The 18,251-nt window shown below is 38.1% G+C and overlaps 3 protein-coding genes across 4 annotated transcripts; 1 reads left to right on the forward strand and 2 right to left on the reverse strand.

Moving 5' to 3' along the window:
- Positions 1-1,552: 1,552 nt before the first annotated feature.
- On the reverse strand, positions 1,553-4,023 carry LOC116019365 (LEAF RUST 10 DISEASE-RESISTANCE LOCUS RECEPTOR-LIKE PROTEIN KINASE-like 2.1). Of its 2 annotated transcripts, XM_031259545.1 has the most exons (3): positions 3,135-4,023; positions 2,874-2,909; positions 1,553-2,763 (listed from the first exon to the last, which is right to left on the reverse strand). In XM_031259545.1, exons 1-3 carry the CDS (start codon positions 3,955-3,957, stop codon positions 1,610-1,612), a joined length of 2,013 nt encoding a protein of 670 aa, XP_031115405.1. In that variant the 5' UTR covers positions 3,958-4,023; the 3' UTR covers positions 1,553-1,609. The 2 variants fall into 2 exon arrangements, with proteins under 2 accessions (XP_031115405.1, XP_031115406.1); XM_031259546.1 differs by lacking the exon at positions 2,874-2,909.
- A 697-nt stretch (positions 4,024-4,720) lies between these two features.
- LOC116019838 (rust resistance kinase Lr10-like) lies at positions 4,721-7,036 on the forward strand. The gene is made up of 3 exons (XM_031260186.1): positions 4,721-5,499; positions 5,622-5,651; positions 5,746-7,036. The coding sequence occupies exons 1-3, from the start codon at positions 4,806-4,808 to the stop codon at positions 6,849-6,851; spliced, it is 1,830 nt and encodes a 609-aa protein (XP_031116046.1). The 5' UTR covers positions 4,721-4,805; the 3' UTR covers positions 6,852-7,036.
- Positions 7,037-14,487: 7,451 nt separating this feature from the next.
- Positions 14,488-17,841, reverse strand: LOC116020484 (LEAF RUST 10 DISEASE-RESISTANCE LOCUS RECEPTOR-LIKE PROTEIN KINASE-like 2.5). Its single transcript, XM_031260957.1, has 2 exons — positions 17,102-17,841; positions 14,488-14,893 (listed from the first exon to the last, which is right to left on the reverse strand). The coding sequence occupies exons 1-2, from the start codon at positions 17,680-17,682 to the stop codon at positions 14,488-14,490; spliced, it is 987 nt and encodes a 328-aa protein (XP_031116817.1). The 5' UTR covers positions 17,683-17,841.
- Positions 17,842-18,251: the final 410 nt, after the last annotated feature.

The raw sequence follows: 18,251 nt of genomic DNA on the forward strand, positions 1-18,251 counted from the left end.
TAAAAGATGTAATTTTATTTTTATCATAGATTTATATGTGTCATCTCACTTTTACGGAATGGTTATTCTCCCTGCAAAGGGAATAGCTTAGTTCTGGGAATACTATTCCTAAGAATAAAAGGACAAACCAAACAATAGAATATGCTATTCTCGAAAATGATATTCTATTTCTGATATTCCATTTCTAACACGCAGTCACTGATAGAGCTAAAAATAATAGTGATTATTAGTGAGTAGGGACAAAAAATTCAAACATTTTGAAACATGATAAAAGAAAATGTGGCAGGTGGGAGTTTGATGTTACTAATTTGTTTTCTTCCATACTTCCAAATTTTCCATAGAAAAACATAGTTAGGCACAAAATTCTTTGGGATGATAAGAAAAGTCCACATGTGGACTGAAATAGCTAGTCAGTAAGTCGTCCAAACGCGTTAAACGCAAGATATTTCAAATAGAATAATTAGGATCTTTTTTTTTTCCTCGTAATTTGGCAAATAGATACCACATATGAAAGCAATCAAATAACGAGCAAGCTATAAGTGCATTATTAATCATGTTTTTAACCGTATATTTAATTCAATTTCTAAGAACATTGTATGGGTCAATTCAGGTTGTCCTTAATTTTGTTCAGTTTTTTACACTAATAAATGTATACATTGTATTTATTTATTTATTTTTTATCATCAAAAGATGAGGAGTAACCCATGGAAAAGTAAAAGAAAATTTACAAATTGTCATCAGCCCCACTAAAGAGGATTCTTCGATAAAATCTTGCACCAATTCGATCTTCGTCAAGCATACTCGTCAGATCAATAAGAACTTCACTCAACTCATTGTACTTTAAATGTTGTACACTTAATTTTTAGAAAAATTGATCATGTTTGACAATCAGTGGTTAGCAGGTAGTGGATTGTGTTAGTAGTAGTAGTAATAATAATACTATTAAAAATGTTGAATAGTCAAAACATTTTAAAATAAAGGCCAAATAGGCCAACAATGTAATGAGAGGAAGAAGACTTGGTGCTGCCCTTTTGCAGGTTCTCAAATGTGAGTGACCACAATGATCTATGTCCTTCTGGCTCTTGGACATCTTTTTTACAAGAATGAGTTCTAAGATCATAATCTCATTTTGATTGAATTCATCTGGTTTAACACTGAATATTGAACACACTTTTTGGAACTTTCTTAATTAACATTGAATTTGAATTGGACAACACATGTAGTAACATATATATGATTACCATATTTTTGAAAATTTGTTATATCTTATCATAAGGTCAACATAATATGTAATTAAGGTAGTAGTAAGTTGCCCGTAAGGGCAGCTCAAGTGGTAAGAGAGTTACACCTGCAGCCGAGAGGTCGTGGGTTCGAACCTCAAGCCCTTGAGTTTGTGCCGGTCAGCTATGGGTAACCTAGGCTGATTTACCTCCTTGTGGCTCTTTGCCGGCTAGGGTCACAGGGCGAGGGCTTTACCCACATACTCACATAGTGAGGAGTGGGGTTTACCTCGTTAATAAATAAAGGTAGTAGTAAGTTGAACAGAGCAGCAAAGTGATAATTATGGGACCATCTAATTGCACACCGCGCTAAAGTGATTACATACCCTTTAATCCACAATTATACCAATACGGTTGGAATTGGGCAAAAATGCTATGGATTCAGATGATTCTGGCATGGAACTATGTTCTTGATCTACTTCCATAATTGGCTCCGAAAGGAAAGTATCAGTTGGCATTTGCAGCAGCTCAACGTCTCCTTCAAGCATTTCAACCACCCTACTCATTGAAGGCCTCGGAATTGGACTGGTTTGGATGCACCAAAGCCCAACTATGGTCATCTTCTTTGTAATTCTCTTCTCGTCCTCATCTAATTCTCCCATCTCAATTGCCTTGCCCTTGTTGATATCATTGTAAATCCAAGATGGAAAGTATTGACTCGACTCATCTTGCCCGATAACTGGTATTTTCTTTAGGCCTAACATTTCCATCAATAGCATTCCGAAGCTATAAACATCGGCCTTGTGTGAAATGGCCCCAATGCTTTTGTTGATCAACTCCGGGGCCACATACCCAATTGTTCCACGGGCTGCAGTAAGCGTTACAATGCTTTTATCAGTAGGAAATAGTTTCGCGAGACCAAAATCAGAGATTTTTGGAATGAAATTCTCGTCTAGAAGTATATTGTGCGGTTTGATGTCAAAATGTAGAATTTGGATGTTACAACCTCGATGCAAGTAATCAATCCCACGAGCTACTCCCACTGCAATTTCAAACTTCCTTTGCCAATTTAACAAACTTGCACTAGCTCCTTGATTAATGTATTTGTCTAGGGATCCATTAGACATAAAGTCGTAGACAAGAGCACGCTTGGAATTCTGTGTGCAATATCCAACAAGTCGAACAATGTTGACATGATGAATCCTTCCCATGGAAGCAACTTCATTGATGAAATCTTGGCCGTTAGACTTGGGCTTGCTTATTATCTTCACTGCAACATCGCGGCCACTTCGAAGTTTGCCTTTGTAAACAGAACCGAAGCCCCCTTCTCCCAGCTTCTCCTTGAAGGCTTTGGTCATATTCTTGATGTGTTTGAAGGAGTATCTGATGGGCAACAGATTGTTTTCGGCGCTGAGGAAATTTTCGATTTCTTCGAAAACTGATAGATGCCTTCTGCGGAATCTGATAATTAGAAATACAATGGCGCATGGAAATCCAATAATCCTTGTTCCGGAGATTATTATAGCCGCATATATGGCGTCACCTGCAAAATATTACAAATTTCAGTAATGAAATTATAGTAAAAAGAGTATTGGTGTACTGTTATATTTACAGAGTAGTTCGTAAACTCGTGACAAGAGATTGAGTTCTTACTCAGAAGTAAATCCATTCTTTTCCTCCCTAATATACCTACGTATAATAACAATATTGTGATGGGAAAGAATTAGAAGTTAGAGACATGATCTGCAAAAACTATTAAAATGAAACTAATTAATGACCCATTAACATGAAACATAATGAAATAATGAATAATCAGGACAGAACAACATAATAATAAATTAAATTATATGATGATCTGATGTTTCCTGCTGGATTCAATGAGTTCAAGATGCATAAGTCACTTTTGGTTCTTACGCAAGAGGTTGAAGCAGTGAATCTCATTTGATGCGTCATGAAGGTAACACCCTCCACTCCAGCAATGCTGATTACAAAGAACCTGGAACCAGGATAGCTCAAATCCATACATCAAAGCATCATGGATTTCCAAAAGACTAACTTTCTGAGATGACACATTTTCTTGAATTCGCCAGGATGTCATTGTTATGAGCTCAACCCGGCATGAAATTTTTAAATCCGCTGCATATAGAGGGCCTACCTTAGCATAAGTGTGGCCCCCATAAGAATCACTGCTTTCATTCCAACAGTCTTCATTTGTTTGTACAAAAGCAGAAGACTTCATTGGGAACGGACACCTCAAGAAAATAATTGGTACAGTAATTAGAGTTGGGTATTGCAGGCCATTTGGTGTCTTCTTGTCAGGTGTGGCGATGTCATATGGATAACTGTCATCGTATCTAAAAAAATTGTACTGAGCTAAAGCATATCGTGGAAAGGAGCAGATGTTGTTTTGTTGTACACCAGGATCAACCACACGGACAGTGTAGTTGTCGTAATTGATGGATTGAACATAGTATTTCCTGGACTGTAAAGCTAACACTGTTCGATTTTGTTCACAGGTTAATTGGAAATCGGGATTGCCACAATGTTGTGGATCAGTAATTAGTCGAAAAGGGAAGGCAATATTGTGGATGCTCCCGCAGGAAGAAGGGTTGCAGTGGGTGGTAGTGGGATGCCTCAAGAAATGGATAACAAGTATGCATACGAGGGACGAAACGACAAGTATACATATGAGGAATGGTATGAGAATTACTAGGTATTTTGATCTCAAGCCAAGCATTTTAATTTGTTGAGGGGATCGGATCGGAGGAACGAAGGCCTGCTTAGTGTTTTCCCAGATAAGTATTAAGATATATATGCTTAGCTGTTTTCAGTAATCAAAAATTCATTTTAATTTGTAGAGATGTGGAGTCAAATATGTGGTCCGTAGCAAGTAAAGTCAATGACGCGTGGAAATTAATGATGATAAATTGATGTCTTCTCAGTAATTTGATCATTTAAATCCACCAACTCTGGCTCTACATATCTAATTGTTCCGCAAGCTTTGGTCAAAAAGTGTGACAACACTTTTATAAACAGTTTTGAAAAACTAAAATTAGAATTTAGAGAAATTTGAAAGAAAATTCTAAGTTTGTGGACCTAGCTAGGTCAATAAGTCCACTTGTGGGGCCGTAGCAAACACATTATTGTACTATTTCGCAGATATGATGTTTTTTCTATCAAAAAAAGAAAGAAAAAAATCCACTAAAACTTGTAAAGATGTTATTGCTTCACTTTGTTATTAACATGAATACACGTAACGATTGCTTATATCAAAAAGATTGACTAGAATACACAGAACGATTGCCTAGAATACACAGAACTCATCTCATTACAGGTGGCAAGATGCACAATACATTATGCATCGTGATCCACAATATAACGATCCAGACTTGACTCCTTAAACCTTTTGCCGGGCTCAACCCAACAGATAAGAGAAGTCCAGTTGCGGACTGAAACAGTCATCCATACGCGTTGCCTTTTGAGCACTTTGGCAACTATACTTAGACATAAGCAATTGAAAGAGCAAAGCAAGTTCTGTGGGGGATCGTGGAGAGATAATCATTCATCACTAACGAGTCCTTACAGATGCAGCTCATCATCTTCTTCTTCTCATTTCGTCTCCTTATTATCACACTATTACTTCCATTTCTTGTCGTGGGGTTTGACGATTGTAAGGAGAGCAGGTGCAGGAGAGGCGGCCCCGGAATCCATTTCCCTTTCAAGCTTAAACATGAGCAGGCGGCGCAGAACTGTGGGTATCCCGGATTCGAGTTATCCTGTGATAACAATGGCAACACTGTGATAGAGCTTCCGCATGAGGTGCAATTACAGGTTGATCAGATTGATTACGCCTCCCAGCAGATCTTCCTATCCGACCCTGATGCTTGTCTTTCCGGCAAGATGCTATTACACCTTAACTTATCTCTATCTCCATTCCAATATTCTGGCTCATTACACTGGTACGACTACTCCCTATTCAACTGTTCTGCATCCAATGATTCTGGTGCCACAATTTCTGATGGGTTAATTCCCTGTCTTGGTGTTCCTGGTCACCAAATATATGCCATTTTCTCCTCACAGTCCATCGATGAATTCCCGTCCTCATCTTGCGTAAAGTTTCGTGAAATTACATTCTTTTATCCTTTAGAGGATACTCTTCAACTTAATTGGACAAGTCCATCATGTTTTAATTGTGAAGCACAAGGCAAAGATTGTAGGTTAAAGAACCATAATAACATCACACTGGGAGTTGAATGCCTTATTAGACCAAAGAAGACAGGTAGGTGCTCTGTTACATTAGTTATTATTGTTGATTTCTTTCAAGTGACACACAGAGATACAGTAACAGGTACTATAATAAGCTGAGCACCCTCTAACTTTATTTCCCCAAATTTATAACAGGTGGATCCAAAAACCCAATAATTATTGCAGGTGATCATACTATACTCTTCCAATTATTTTATTATTATGTTTATATTCCCTCGGAATATATATATAATATGCCGTTCTGATTTGTTTTATGCAGGTGCCATTTTGGGCTTCTTTCTGTTGGCATTTGTGAGCTTTGGCGCCTACCAGTTTTACACCACCGGTAAAACACAAAAACAGAACCAGAAAAGAGTTGAAATGTTTTTGGAAGATTACAGTGCTATGAGGCCAACAAGATATAGCTTTGCTGACATCAAGAAAATCACTAATCAGTTTAGTGAGAGACTGGGAGAAGGAGGTTATGGAATTGTGTACAAAGGGAAGCTTTCCAGTGAAATTCACGTGGCAGTCAAAGTGCTGAATGATTCCAAGGGGAACGGAGAAGAGTTCATTAATGAAGTCGGGATAATAGGAAAGATCCACCATGTTAACGTGGTTCGTTTAGTAGGGTATTGCGCGGATGGATTTAGACGAGCACTTGTGTATGAGTACTTGCCAAATGAATCCTTGGAGAAATACATATTTTCAACAGCAGGTGGCTCAAAGAATGTTGCCCCCCTGGGTTGGAAAAAGATTCAAGAAATAGCCCTTGGTATAGCCAAAGGAATTGAATATCTCCATCAAGGTTGCGACCAACAAATTCTTCATTTCGATATCAAACCCCACAACATCATCCTAGACCATAACATGAATCCCAAGATATGCGATTTTGGACTTGCAAAACTGTGCTCCAAAGAGAAAAGTGCTGTCACCATGACCGCTGCCAGGGGAACCATGGGTTACATTGCACCCGAAGTTGTGTCGAGGAACTTTGGCAAAGTCTCTCACAAGTCAGACGTCTATAGCTTCGGCATGTTGCTTTTGGAAATGGTGGGAGGAAGGAAGAACTTCGATGCTAACAAGGGGACTAATGCCAGCCAGGATAGTTTTCCAGAATGGGTGTACAATCACCTGAATAGAGGAGGAGAGTTGCGAATCAGAATCGAGGAGGAGGAGGATGAAGCAATAGTGAAAAAGTTGGCGATAATAGCATTGTGGTGCATTCAATGGCAACCGGTAGACAGGCCTCCAATGAAAGTGGTCGTTCAAATGCTAGAAAGAGAGGGACAGGACTTGGTGTTACCCTCCAGCCCTTTCGTTGCAACAAATGTGAATGATGTCCCTCCTATTTTAGCAGAGACTTTTTACAGCAATCAGTTTTAAGTCCGAAACTAATTAATAATTTGTAAAATAATTTTGTAATAGAATAACTAAATGTAATACACCTTCAGGGCATTTGTTTTTCACCAAACAAGTAGCTAGTTAAATAGTTCAGATTTAGACTCTGTTTGGTATAACTTATAGTTTAATCATATTGGCAAATGACACCATCTCTTCATTAATCAAAATCCTAATATCTTAATTTATCCCTTAATTTTTTTTTTATATCTATCAACTATTCAATAATTAATTTTACCAAACACTTTAATTTCAATTAACTAGTTTATTAATTACTAACTTTTCAACTTTCAATTAGCTTTTTAGTCAGATGTGCCAACCCGAGCTAATTGTTCAGGAGATTATGACTTGTAGCATCCATAATACATTGTTGTAGTGTTTCCCTAAGTAATAAGCTTGCAACTTTGATAATGAAGGTCAGTCCATCCACTCCTATAAATAATGGAGGGGGAGGGGGAGGGGGAGGGGGAGGGGGGGGGTTAGCAATGCTTTATTGTTAACAATAACATGTGGCCAAATCATTTGCCTTACAACACAACTCACCACATTCCTCAGCACATGGGTCTTCACATGGCTACCCAGATTATTGCCCATACTCCACATGGTTTCCAACTCACACAATCACAAGGACACCCATTTCTAAGTATATATTCCACCATCAGATGCCCTCTTCTGCAACTATAAATAGGGCTCTCCTTTGCAAGAACAAATCATCCCCAACATATCAATTCTCTCTTCTTTCTCTCTAGTTCATTCTCACGTAGGATTTCTTTCATTTGCTAGCTTTCTTTAATTTCCAATTTAAGCTTAGCAATTTTATATTGTAATATTTCCTTTACAATAATTATAGAGAGTTATATTTCCAATCTCCCCAAAATTAATATTCCATTATTTGTCATTTTATATTTCTCCCATATTATTACTTCCTACAATAATTCTCAATTCGCGATCACCGTACCCGCTTCCGCAGTGCTTGTTAATTCATTCCCTAACAAGTGGTATCAGAGCGGTTTAATTGAGAATTATTTTCAAAGATGTCAACTGTCACCAAGTTTGATGTCGAGAAGTTTGATGGGAAAATTAGCTTTTCCATTTGGAAGGTTCAGATGGAAGCCGTTCTAACCCAGAACGGTTTGAAACGAGCAATAGCCGGGAAAGACAAGAAGCCGACTACAATGACAGATGAGCAATGGGAAGATCTGGATGACAAGGCACGTTCAACCATTCAATTGTGCCTATCTAAAGCAATTCTACGTGAGGTAGTAAGTGAGAAGACTACGTCAGATTTATGGTCCAAGTTGGATTCGCTTTATATGACCAAAAGTCTGGCAAATACGTTACGCCTGAAGGAGCGGTTGTACACAATCCGTATGGAGGAAGGTACTTCTATCAATTCTCACTTAGATGAATTTAATTCAATTTTATTGGATTTGGAGAATATTGATATTGAGATTGATGATGAGGATCGGGCTGTTTTGTTACTAGTTTCTCTCCCTAAATCATATAAGCATTTCAAAGAAATTATGTTATATGGTAAACGGGAAACCCTTACTTTTAATGATGTTAAGTCAAATCTGTTGTCCAAAGAAAAATTTGACTTAGAAATTAAATCTGAGGAGAAAGGCGAGGGTTTGACTGTTAGGGGTCGTTTACTTGATACAAGGGGAACTAGTAAAAATTCTAGATCTAAGTCCAAAGGTCGTAAGTCCAACAAATCTTGTAAGTACTGTAAGAAGCATGGACATGATGTGTCTGAATGCTTTAAGTTGAAAAATAAACAAGAGAGAGAAAAGAAATCCGCAGAAGCGAGTGTTGTTGCTAGTGATTCAGAGGGTGACGTTTTGTTATCTGTTAGTTCCGGTAGCAAACGGAGCGAAACTGAGTGGATTTTGGATTCTGGTTGTACATTCCACATGTGTCCTCATAGAGATTGGTTCATCTCTCTTGAACCAGTTGATAGTGGAATTGTTTTGATGGGTAATAATACCCAATGTAAGGTTAGTAGAATTGGAAGTGTTCAGATCCGGACTCATGATAACGTTGTTAGGACTCTTACCAATGTTCGGTATATTCCTGACTTAAAACGGAACCTGATATCTTTGGGCACCTTGGAATCTTTGGGGTGTAAGTACATAGCTGAAGGTGGAGTTCTAAAGGTGATAAAAGGCTCTCTTGTTCTCATGAAAGCTTCTCGTTCTAGAAGCTTGTATGTGTTGCATGGCAGTACTGTGACAGGTTCAGCAGCAGTCTCATCATCGGTGGACGACGCAGATCTCACTCAACTATGGCATATGCGTCTGGGGCATATGAGTGAGAAAGGCATGCATATCCTGAGCAAGCAAGGCCTCTTGGGAAATTCAGGTACGGGAAAATTACAATTTTGTGAGCATTGTGTTTTTGGGAAACAAAAGAGGGTTAGTTTCTCTACTGCTACACACCGTACCAAAGATGTATTGGAATATATTCATTCTGATTTATGGGGACCGACTAAGGTCCAATCTCTAGGAGGTTGTAGATATTTTATGTCTATTATTGATGATTTTTCTCGTAAGGTCTGGGTTTATTTCTTGAAACACAAAAATCAAGCATTTTCTACTTTCAAAAATTGGAAAATACTTGTTGAAACTCAGACAGGGAAAAGGGTCAAAAAGCTCAGGACAGATAATGGACTGGAGTTCTGTGAGTCAGAGTTCAATGAGTTCTGTACAATCAATGGAATCGCCAGGCATAAGACTTTGCCTGGTAAACCCCAGCAGAATGGTGTTGCAGAACGTATGAACAGGACTCTACTGGAGAGAGCTCGTTGTATGCTCTCTAATGCTGGGTTGTGGAAACGGCGTGATTTTTGGGCCGAGGTTGTTTCTACTGCATGTTACTTGGTAAATAGATCTCCACACTCTTCTCTTGATTTCAGAATTCCAGAAGAAGTTTGGTCAGGTAATCCTGTTGATTACTCTATCTTAAGAGTTTTTGGATGTCATGCATATGCTCATTCCAGTACAGGTAAATTAAACCCGAGAGCTATCAAATGCATTTTTCTTGGTTATGCTTCTGAGTCAAAAGGGTATCGTCTATGGTCTCCTGATTTTCAAAAGATCATTTTGAGTCGAGATATCACTTTTGATGAAAATGCATTACTTTCTTCTGGAAAAGATTCTATTGTACCCAGTACAGGTGATAAGCAGGGTACTGGAGAGAAGGTGGAGTTCAATTTTAGGCCTAATGACAATATTACTATTGTCAATGATGATGCATCTACTAGTACCGCACCTCTTGTCGAGCCACAACGGGAGTATTCTATTGCTCAAGATCGACCTAGGAGGATAATTACAAAACCTGCTAGGTATGATGATGAAACCCACTTGGTTGCTTATGCACTTTCAGTTGCACAGGAGGTTGATGGTGATCCATCTTGCTATTCCGAGGCTATTTCCTGTGCCAACTCGTCCAAGTGGTTGGTTGCTATGCAAGAGGAGATTGAAAGTCTTCACAAGAATGAGACATGGGAGCTGGTAGAGTTGCCTAAAGGTAAACGTCCATTGAGTTGCAAGTGGATTTACAAGATGAAAGAAGGCATCCCTAGGGTTGAGAAAGCAAGGTGGAAATCACGGTTGGTTGTTCGAGGTTTCGATCAACGTGAAGGTATTGACTTTAATGAGATTTTTTCTCCAGTTGTTCGTCATACCTCTATACGTGTATTACTTGCTTTTGTTGCTCTGTTTGATTTGGAGTTGGAGCAACTTGATGTAAAGACTGCATTCCTACATGGAGAACTTGATGAGGAACTTTACATGTATCAACCTGAGGGGTTTGAAGTTCCTGGAAAGGAACATTGTGTCTGTCGCCTGAAGAAATCACTTTATGGTTTGAAGCAAGCTCCAAGGCAATGGTATAAGCGGTTTGATGCTTTTATGTTAGGGCAAGGTTTCTCAAGAAGCCAATATGACAGCTGTGTCTATTTTAAAGAATTTTCTAATGGGTCTTTTATCTATCTATTACTTTATGTTGATGATATGCTCATTGCTTCTCTTGACATGTCTCTTGTTAATAAGTTGAAGTCTCAACTAAGCAATGAGTTTGAGATGAAAGACCTTGGTGCAGCAAAGAAGATTCTTGGCATGGAGATACACAGGGATCGTCAAGCTGGGAAACTTTTTCTATCCCAGAAAAAGTATGTTGATAAGGTGCTTGATCGATTTAATATTTCAAATTGTAAACCTGTGTCTACTCCATTTGGTGCACACTTTAAGCTGTCTTCTGAATTATGCCCTAAGTCAGAAGCTGATGTGGCGTATATGAAAAAGGTTCCTTACTCAAGTGCTGTTGGAAGTCTTATGTATGCTATGGTATGCACTAGACCTGATCTGGCTTATGCTGTAAGTGTTGTGAGCCGATATATGCATAACCCTGGTAAGGAACATTGGAATGCCGTTAAATGGATTTTACGGTATTTGAAGGGTACATCTTCTTTGGGCTTGGTTTTTGATAAGAATTCTTCTGTATCTACTAACATTATGGGCTTTGTGGATTCTGATTATGGTGGTGATCTTGACAGACGCCGGTCGCTTTCTAGTTATATTTTCACTCTCTGTAATTGTGCTATCAGTTGGAAAGCTACGCTTCAGTCTATTGCTGCTCTATCCACAACTGAAGCGGAATATATTGCAGCAACAGAGGGTGTCAAAGAAGCTACTTGGCTACGAGGTTTGGTTATGGAACTTGGTGTTTCACAGGGTCAGACTACTGTGTTTTCTGATAGTCAGAGTGCTATTCATCTCACCAAGAATGATACATATCACGCCAAAACCAAACACATTGATGTCAGATACCATTTCATCCGCGACGTTGTAGCTGCAGGAGATATCATTGTTCAGAAAGTTGACACTTTGGAGAACCCAGCGGACATGCTTACCAAGCCACTACCTATTGCTAAATTCAAACATTGCTTGAATTTAGTTGGTTGTTCCAGTTGTTAAATTTCTGGTGGATTTGTCCAAGGTGGAGATTGTTAACAATAACATGTGGCCAAATCATTTGCCTTACAACACAACTCACCACATTCCTCAGCACATGGGTCTTCACATGGCTACCCAGATTATTGCCCATACTCCACATGGTTTCCAACTCACACAATCACAAGGACACCCATTTCTAAGTATATATTCCACCATCAGATGCCCTCTTCTGCAACTATAAATAGGGCTCTCCTTTGCAAGAACAAATCATCCCCAACATATCAATTCTCTCTTCTTTCTCTCTAGTTCATTCTCACGTAGGATTTCTTTCATTTGCTAGCTTTCTTTAATTTCCAATTTAAGCTTAGCAATTTATATATTGTAATATTTCCTTTACAATAATTATAGAGAGTTATATTTCCAATCTCCCCAAAATTAATATTCCATTATTTGTCATTTTATATTTCTCCCATATTATTACTTCCTACAATAATTCTCAATTCGCGATCACCGTACCCGCTTCCGCAGTGCTTGTTAATTCATTCCCTAACATTTATTTAACCAGAGAAAATGATGTGAAAGTGGGACAAGGGTAAGGGTTAGGAACTAAAATTTCACTAATCCAACATGTACAAAACTATCATCTTGCGTTTTTACGTCTAGTTTTACTAAACAAGTTATGACAAACAGATTCTATTAGTCTTTGAAAAAAAATATCCATAGAATTAAAGCAAGTATGATATATTCTCACATTAAATTTTTTATATTAAAAAAAATTATATTATTGATTGTAGCATTTGAGGTCAACTACATATATGGAGTATTTCAAAGTGTCAATCCACGAGGAATGTGATGCAAACACTAGCTAAACGCATACAATTAATTCTTCCAAAACTATTTTAATTGTAACATAATGAAAGAAATATAAATCTATACTAAATAACTCTAATATTGAAAAGAGATATAAAAGATGTAACAAAGATAAAGACTATGGACCCATGTGTCCAAGTCTCCTTGAGGAAATTTGTATTGTATACACAAAATTCCATTTTTAAATTGTTGCACCAAATTTCTGATTACGAAACATTTTCTTTAACGATTTGACTTAGTCAAGATTTTCAAATCCAATAAAAATTGACAAATCAGTGTTAACCAAACAAGCCTATCTCATTGCACTTGTCTCTAGTGTCCACTGCTGCCAGAATTGTGGAATTTTGTATGTGCAATACAAATTTCCTCAAGGAGACTTGGGCACCTGGGTCCATAGTCTTTATCTTCATTCCGCCTCTCTCTCTCTTATAATTTTTAATCTATGTTCAATATTAGTTGTATTTAGGATAGGTTTAGAAATTTTTCGGAAAGTCCAAAAGTTTAATTTACTATTTGATTATCAAGAAAAAAATATTCATTTTAGTTAAAAGAAACATGAAATATAAATGTCTTCTATAATTTTTACTCGAAAGAAATTTACAAAAAATATTAAGTTAATAGAAGAGATGTTTTAAGGCTGCAGAGTGAGATGATAAGAAAAGTGGAGTAGCAGAGCTATGTCATCCAAACGCGTTGCCATAGACATCAACATCCCAATGACCAAACGTACTCCAAAGCGACTGCTGTGGTCTGGGAGGAATCATCCCAGGATATTATTATTTTAATATTATTATTAATATAGAAAGGTCCATAGTATTTATCTTCATTGCATCTTCTTTTATCTCTTTTCAATATTAGTTGTATTTAGGATTAGTTTGGAAATTTCTCTGAAAGGGATTTTTGAATTTTTTAAACATTTGGCTATCAATTAAAAAGTACTCATTCCGATTAACTATTTTAATTAAACATGTCTTCTAAGATTTTTACTTGGAAAACATTTTCTAAATTCTTACAGCACATTCAATTCTCTCTTTTGCTTTGAGTGATTTCAAATGAGCGAATTGACTTATCATATGTTTAGTTATTATTCATAGAATTGAGTTGCGCTAAACAATAAAAATCTTGGCTGTAGCTCAAAACATTGAAAATATTTTTTTTTCAATTTCTTTACTTTATACTTATTATATTTAGTGATGATCGATTCAAATATGAATTGGGTTAGACATGACCAAATAATAAAAATCTTGACTCAACCCAAACCAAACAATAAAATTTTTAATCCAATCTGCCCTATATCCAAAAAAATAAAAATTACAAAAAATATTAAGTTAATAAAAGCTATTTTAAGCTAACTAAGGTCGTAAAGTGAGATGATAAGAAAAGTCGAGTCGTGGACTTGAGTCATCCAAACGTGTTGCCTTAGACACCAACATTTGAACGACCAAAGCGACTGCTGTGGTACAGGAGGCATTATCAGTGGACTTGCCTCTACTATAAGTCATCCAGTGCATCAGATAATGAATAGATTGATCTTTAAATGTGCCTAGACACACACAAAAGGATCATTTTGCAGCAATTCCATTATTTCTAATAAAATAAGTTTATTAAATTTTCTAGTTACATTTATTTTAAAAATTGTACAGAGTATCATCAAATTAAAATTGGGCGACTAATATAGTGAAACAGTGACAATGCATGCCACATCGTGCAATATGATCAACATAAGACGTGCATTGAACACAATGCCACATAGTATATAAAGATAGCATCTAATTACACAAATAATACCCGGCCTTTTAATCCACAATTATATCAATGTTGTGGGCATTAACAGAGTTGGCCAAAAATTGTATGGATTCAGATGATTCTGGCGTGGAACTCTGTTCACTATCTACTTTCATAACGGGTTCCCAAAGGAAAGTGTCCGTTGGCATTTGCAACAGCTCAACGTCTCCTTCAAGCATTTCAACCACCCTACTCATTGAAGGCCGTGGAATTGGGCTTGTTTGGATGCACCAAAGCCCAACTATGGTCATCTTCTTTGTAATTCTCTTCTCTTCCTCATCTTCTTCTCCCATCTCAATTTCCTTGCCCTTGTTGATGTCATTGTAAATCCAAGACGGGAAATATTGACTCGACTCGTCTTGCTTACTAATCGGTGCTCTCTTTAGGCCTAGCATTTCCATCAATAGCATTCCAAAGCTATTGACAGAGTATCTTGGCCTTTCTTGAAGGCAGTACTCCACAAGTTTGGCTTCTCAATCAAATTTATTAACCTTATCATGAATAATCTTGCAGCGACTAGACTTTCTGTCTTGATCAATGGAGTCAGCAGCGGTTTCTTCCAACCAACTAGAGGTGTTAAGCAAGGCGACCCCCTATCACCTCTTTTGTTCATCCTTGTTTCGGAGGCATTATCACGCTCCCTCATTCTTAAAATGGGCACAGGTATGATTTCGCCTTACTCGACAAGAGTTCAATGCCAAACCATTTCACATTTAGCCTTTGCAGATGACATCATAATATTTATAAATGGATCATCAAACTCCCTCAAGGCCTTGACGGAATCATTAAGACAATATCAAGCAGGTTCAGGGCAACTGATCAATTATAATAAAAGTTTCTTTGTCACTTCCAAACATTGCTCAGCGCAGAGAACGGCCACAATGTCACGAATCTTAGGCATGCAACGTTCAATTATGCCTTTTCGCTATCTGGGAGTGAACTTATTCCACGGTAGAAATAGGCTCATATATTATCAAAGTCTGCTGGAAAAAGTGGATGGAAAACTTCAAAGTTGGACCAGAAGATTACTTTCCCCGGGTGGGCGTCTCACACTTATCAAGCACGTGCTATCAATGATTCCCATCTACACAATGGCTACTATAGCGCTGCCGCGCCAAATTGTGAAGACTCTTGAATCTAAGTTTGCCAACTTTCTCTGGGGCACTAGTGAGGGAAGACCGAAACGTCACTGGGCATCCTGGAAAAAATTATGCTTACCTCAGAAAGAAGGGGGTTTGGGTGTTCGCTGCTTCTCATCATTGCAACATACCTTCACTGCTAAACTCTACTTCAACTTCATGCAAGGGAGATCACTATGGAGCACCTTCATGCAAACTCGATATTCAGAGGATACTCCCAAGATTTCTGACTCTATAACTTGGCGGCGCATGCAGGAGATGGCAGAATTTGTTGAAGAAAATACATTTAAAACACCCGATGCTCTTATTTGGAAGCCTTCAACATATGGAAATTTTTCCTTCTCTTCGGCTTATGACTCTCTTCGACCAAAAGCAGGATTAACACTATCTTCAGAGTGTATCTGGGGAGGGGGAATTCCCACCAAAATTTCGGTTTTCATGTGGAAACTCTTGAGAAGACTTCTTCCATTCCCAGATGTGGTAGAACGCTTTGGTTTTTGTCTCCCATCAATCTGCCCTTTTTGTCTTGGAGCAAGTGCAAGCTTAGACCATTGTTTACTTCTCTGCAACCGTGTTCAAAATGTTTGGAACTACTTCAGTGGTGTTTTCGGACTCCCCTTACTCAACACTTCCTCTGTTAGATCAAAATGTCACGCATGGTGGTTATCATCATCCCCAAACTCGGCAGTTGGCTACATTACGCGCCTCATGCCTAGTCTGGTGCTATGGTTTTTATGGGTTGCTTACAATGAATCCATCTTTGAAGGATCAGCCTTCTCTGCCACAAGAACCATTAAAAGAATCAAACGAGAATCTCTATTAATTTCCCTCTCTCGGTCAGTTCGTAAGCAACACTCGTCGGATTCCTTTTTACTATCTGAAGGTTTCATTGCAAATTTTGTTGAATCTCCTCGAAGAGCAATCACTTGGGTTCAATGGCTCGCGCCGCCTCCTGGCTGTTTAAAACTCAACACAGATGCATTCTACTCTGCCAATGGCGCCGCGGGAGGGGCCTGCCTTAGAAACGCAAATGGAAGTCTCATTATTGCACTTCGTTTCCCCTTGGTGGCTTCTTCTGCTCTGGAGGCAGAAGCATTGGCCTTGCGCTTTGCCCTCCAATGGTGTGAGCTTACAGCCACAATTCCATTCATAATTGAAGTGGATTCTCTCTCTCTTGCTCTCACTGCATCCTCCCAAACAGTAAAGATTCCTTGGAAAATAATGGAAGTAGTTCAGTACATCCGTTCTTGCCTTTCTTTGTGGGGTTCAACCCTGACACATATCTATAGGGAGGCCAACCAGGTGGCTGACGCACTTGCTTCAGAAGGACTTAACAGTAGCTCGCCCGCTCTTTTTCACTCTTGTACTTCTTTACCTATAAAGGTCAAACTGGCTCTTTTGTATGATCAGCGGGGATTTTCATCCCCTAGGTTTTAATTATCAATAAAATTTTTTTTTTAAAAAAAAAAAAAAAAAAAAAAAAAGCATTCCAAAGCTATATACATCAGCCTTGTGAGAAATGGCTCCGATGCATCTATTGACCAACTCTGGCGCTACATACCCAATTGTTCCACGGGCTGCAGTAAGCGTGACGTTGCTTTTGTCAACCGGAAAATGTTTTGCAAGGCCAAAATCAGATATTTTTGGAACGAAATTATGGTCCAAAAGGATATTTTGAGGCTTGATGTCAAAATGCAAAATTTGAATGTTACAGCCTCGGTGTAAGTACTCAATCCCACGAGCTACTCCCACTGCAATCTCAAATTTTCTTTGCCAATTCAACAAACTTGCATTAGCTCCTTGGTTAATATACCTGTCAAGAGATCCATTAGACATAAAATCATACACAAGAGCACACTTAGAATTTTGTGCACAATATCCGACAAGTCGAACAATGTTAACATGATGAATCCTTCCCATGGAACCAACTTCATTGATGAAATCTTGGCCGTTAGACTTGGACTCGTTTATTATCTTCACCGCAACATAGCTGCCGCTTCGAAGTTTACCTTTGTAAACAGAACCATAGCCCCCTTCACCCAACTTCTCCTTGAAGCCCTTTGTCATATTCTTAATGTGTCTGTAAGAGTATCTTATGGGCAAGAGATTATTATCGGCGCTGAGGAAATTCTCAATTGCATCAAACACCGATAGGTGCCTTGTTCGCAATTTGATGATTAGAATCACAATTACACTTGGAATTCCGATTACAATCTTTGGTCCAAAGATTATCACTGCAATCCAACGTGTATAGATTGATGATAGTATGTCTATAAAGTTATAATATAGGTTTAAATTTATGTAATAGAATTAGATCAGAGGCTAGAAGCTTACACCCCAGATGTTTGGCCACACCTGCAAAATATAATTTTCATTAACAATTATACAAAAAAGACTGGTGCTAATATATTTAAAGATCGAGATTGAATTCTTACTCCCAAGAAGATTCATGATTTCGTGTAATGTAGCAGCACCTACAATAATAATAATAATATTGTAATGGGAATCAATTAATTTAAGTTTGAGACCAACTGATTGGGTGTTTTGAATCCTCAATTAGTCAATTTGGAAAATAAAATTTCATGCGTACGTACCGTTGCATTTAACCTCATGTTTCACGTTGTCAAGGTAACACA

This window comes from Ipomoea triloba, chromosome 5 (assembly GCF_003576645.1).
Source record: "Ipomoea triloba cultivar NCNSP0323 chromosome 5, ASM357664v1".
NCBI classification, from domain to species: Eukaryota; Viridiplantae; Streptophyta; class Magnoliopsida; order Solanales; family Convolvulaceae; genus Ipomoea; species Ipomoea triloba.

Excerpts from the sequence above, each read along its gene's own strand:
- LOC116019365 (XM_031259545.1), bottom strand. The coding sequence starts at position 3,957 with ATGCTTGGCTTGAGATCAAAATACCTAGTAATTCTCATACCATTCCTC. Across the intron at positions 2,910-3,134 it reads TCACTGCTTCAACCTCTTGC|GTATATTAGGGAGGAAAAGA; the intron begins GTAAGAACCAAA and ends TATTATACGTAG. Across the intron at positions 2,764-2,873 it reads AAGAATGGATTTACTTCTGA|GTGACGCCATATATGCGGCT; the intron begins GTAAGAACTCAA and ends AATATTTTGCAG.
- LOC116019838 (XM_031260186.1), top strand. The coding sequence starts at position 4,806 with ATGCAGCTCATCATCTTCTTCTTCTCATTTCGTCTCCTTATTATCACA. Across the intron at positions 5,500-5,621 it reads TATTAGACCAAAGAAGACAG|GTGGATCCAAAAACCCAATA; the intron begins GTAGGTGCTCTG and ends AATTTATAACAG. Across the intron at positions 5,652-5,745 it reads AAACCCAATAATTATTGCAG|GTGCCATTTTGGGCTTCTTT; the intron begins GTGATCATACTA and ends TGTTTTATGCAG.
- LOC116020484 (XM_031260957.1), bottom strand. The coding sequence starts at position 17,682 with ATGACAAAGGGCTTCAAGGAGAAGTTGGGTGAAGGGGGCTATGGTTCT. Across the intron at positions 14,894-17,101 it reads GATGTATATAGCTTTGGAAT|CTTTGGAATGCTATTGATGG; the intron begins GCTTTTTTTTTT and ends CTCTGTCAATAG.